The sequence below is a fragment of the Coturnix japonica genome, unplaced genomic scaffold, assembly GCF_001577835.2.
Source record: "Coturnix japonica isolate 7356 unplaced genomic scaffold, Coturnix japonica 2.1 chrUnrandom424, whole genome shotgun sequence".
Classification (NCBI taxonomy): domain Eukaryota; kingdom Metazoa; phylum Chordata; class Aves; order Galliformes; family Phasianidae; genus Coturnix; species Coturnix japonica.
In genome coordinates, this window is record NW_015439869.1 from 222,115 (window position 1) to 225,212 (window position 3,098).

General features: G+C 61.3%; 1 protein-coding gene across 1 annotated transcript in view; it reads left to right on the forward strand.

Moving 5' to 3' along the window:
- Nucleotides 1-3,098, forward strand: part of LOC107306980 (heat shock factor protein 1) — a 75,899-nt gene that overhangs the window by 69,389 nt on the left and 3,412 nt on the right. Inside the window, exons 12-13 of the mRNA XM_032441641.1 lie at nucleotides 1,446-1,458; nucleotides 2,051-2,408. Of these exons, the coding sequence (XP_032297532.1) occupies nucleotides 1,446-1,458; nucleotides 2,051-2,408 (371 nt within the window). The remainder of the gene's footprint in view (nucleotides 1-1,445; nucleotides 1,459-2,050; nucleotides 2,409-3,098) is intronic.

Consider the following 3,098-nt stretch of genomic DNA (forward strand, 5'->3'; position numbering starts at 1 on the left):
ACCCCAGGCCCTCCATACAACCCCCCCCAAACCCCCCCCCTCAGCCCCTACAGGCACCCATCCCCAAAACCAACCCCCCACCCAAAACATTTGCCCCCCCAACCCCAATACAGGGCTCCTCTCTGCCAGCTCTTCAGCCCTCCCCACAACCCCCAGCCCTCCCTAACAACCCCCCCAAGTAACCTAAAGCCACCCCTCCACCCAAGAAAACCTGTCCCCGCAGCCCCCCCCAGCTCCTTCCTGCAACTCTTCAACCCTCCCAACAACACCCCCAAGCCCCCCAACCCCCACCCAGCCCCTCAGCACCATCCCCAAGCCACCCCCCACCCAAAACCTTGCCCCCCCCAGCCCCATCACAGCTCCTTCCTGCAGCTCTTCAGCCCTCCCCACAACCCCCACCAACCCACCCCCAGCCCCTCAGCTCCATCCCCAAACCAACCCCCACCCAACTACCTTGCCCCCCCCAAACCCCAATACAGCTCCTCCTGCAGCTCTTCAGCCCTCCCCACAACCCCCAGCCCTTCCCAACCAACCCCCTCGCGCCCCCAACACACAACACCTGCAGTCCAGGAACATCCCGTGCGTCGTTCACATTTTCTGCCCTTACAACCACAACCCCCACTGCCAGATTCTGCCTGCATAGCCTTGCCCTGCCTCCCCCCCAAGCCCCCCCGAACTACTCAGCCATACACATACACATATCTCTCTTCAGCCCTCCCCACAACGCTCTCTCCCTCCTAAGACCCCTCCCTAAAAAACCCCCCCAAAGCCCCCAAATACCACCCCCTCTCCAAAAACCCTTTGTACCCCACATTGTAAGACGAGTTCCAAATGCTCACTCCCCCAGTTTCATCTTAACTCTTCAAGCCCACCCCAGCTCTCTGACCCCCCAGGCCCTCCCAACAACACCCCAAACCCCCCAACGCCTCTCCCTCCCCAGCCTTCCAGCACCATCCCCAAACCACCCCCCAACCAAACACCTTTGCCCCCCCAACCACCAGATAACAGCTCTTCCTGCACGCTCTTCAGCCTCCCCACAACCCCCATCCCTCCCAAACAGCCCCCCAAAACCCCCCCAGCCTCCTCAGCTCCATCCCCGACAGACCACCCCCCACCTCAATCGTCCTTGCCCTCCACTCTTATCCCCAACCCAACGGCCTCCGTTCCTGAGCTTTTCTTCAGCCCTCCAAACAACCCCCCAAAAACCCCCCAACCCAACCCCCAAACCCTCTAGCTCCAATACAACCACCAAAACACACCCCGCCCACCCAAAGCCTTCCCCCCCAACCCCAACACGGCTCCTTCCACCGTGGGCTCGAGCCTCCTTCAGCCCTTCCCACAACCCCCAGCCTCCCAACAACCCCCCCAAGCCCCGCAAACCACCCCCCACCCAAGGCCCTTGACACCCCCCGTAGGCCCCGAACACGCTCCCTATTCATTTGCAGCTCTTCAGCCCTTCCCCACAACCCCCCACGCTCCTCCCAACCAAACACCCCCAAAGCCCCCCCAAACCCAACACCCCCCCAGCCCCTCAGCTCCGATCCCCAAACCACCCCCCCACCCAAAGCCTTGCCCCCCCAGCCCCAACACGGGCTCCTTCCTGCAGCTCTTCAGCCCTCCCCACAACCCCCAGCCCTCCAAACAACCCCCCCAAACCCCCCCAGCCCCTCAGCTCCATCCCCAAACCACCCCGCACCCAAAACCTTCCGTCCCCCACGCTAGCCCCCCCCAGCTCCTTCCTGCAAACTCTTCAACCCTTCCCAACAAACACCCAAGCCCCCCAACATAACCCCCCCAGCCCCTCAGCACCATCCCAAGCCAACGCCCCCAGCCCAAACCTTGCCCCCCCGAACCCCAATGCAGCCCTTTCCTGCAGGCTCTTCAGTCCCTCCCCAACATAAAACCCCCAACCCATCCCCCCGTCCCCTCAGCTCATCCCCAAACCAACCCCCTCCAATCCAAGCCTTAGCCCCCCCAGCCCTCAACACCGGCACCTTCTGCAGCTCTTCACGGCCCCCCACGACACCCCCAGCCCTCCAAATCCCCCCCACGATGACAGTTACGGACATGAACCTCCCAGACCTGGACAGCAGCTTGGCCAGCGTGAGTAACTGCAATGCATTGGGGGAACCATTGCAGCGCCTGCAGCAGGGATGCATGCAGGAAACTGCTCACAGGGCTCTGAGGAATGGGAAGGAGCAAACGTGGCATGCTGGGGATGCAACAATGCAGGGGCAGGTTGCAGTGCTAGAGACAGGTTGCAGCAATGCAAGGACAGGTTGCAGCAATGCAGGGGCAGGTTGCAGCAATGCAGGGGCAGGTTGCAGTGCTAGAGGCAGGTTGCAGCAATGCAAGGACGGGTTGCAGCAATGCAAGGACAGGTTGCAGCAATGGAGGGGCATGTTGCAGTGCTAGAGGCAGGTTGCAGCAGTAAGGGGCAGGTTGCAGTGCAGAGGCAGGTTGCAATGGTGCATGGACAGGTTGCAGCAATGCAGAGGCAGGTTGCAGTACTAGAGGCAGGTTGCAGCAATGCAGGGGCAAGTTGCAGTGCAAGAGGCAGGTTGCAGCAATGCAGGGCAGGTGGGATCCGTGCAGGGGCAGGTTGCAGTGGTGCAGGGGCAGGTTGCAGTGCAGAGGCAGGTTGCAATGGTGCGTGGGCAGGTTGCAGCAATGGAGGCTCAGGTTGCAGCAATGGAGGGGCAAGTTGCAGTGCTAGAGGCGGATTGCAGTAATGCAAGGGCAGGTTGCAGCAATGCAGGGGCAGGTTGCAGTGCTAGAAGCAGGTTGCAGCAATGCAGGGGCAAGTTGCAGTGCAAGAGGCAGGCTACAGCAATGCAGGGCAGGTGGGATCAGTGCAGGGGCAGGTTGCAGTGGTGCAGGGGCAGGTTGGAGTGCTAGAGGCAGGTTGCAGTGATGCAGGGTCAGCTTGCAGCATTGCAGGGTCAGCTTGCAACAGTGCATGGTCAGCTTGCAGCAGTGCATGGTCAGCTTGCAGCATGGCAGGGTCAGCTTGCAGCAGTGCATAGTCAGCTTGCAGCAATGCATGGTCAGCTTGCAGCATTGCACGGTCAGCTTGCAGCAATGCATGGTCAGCTTGC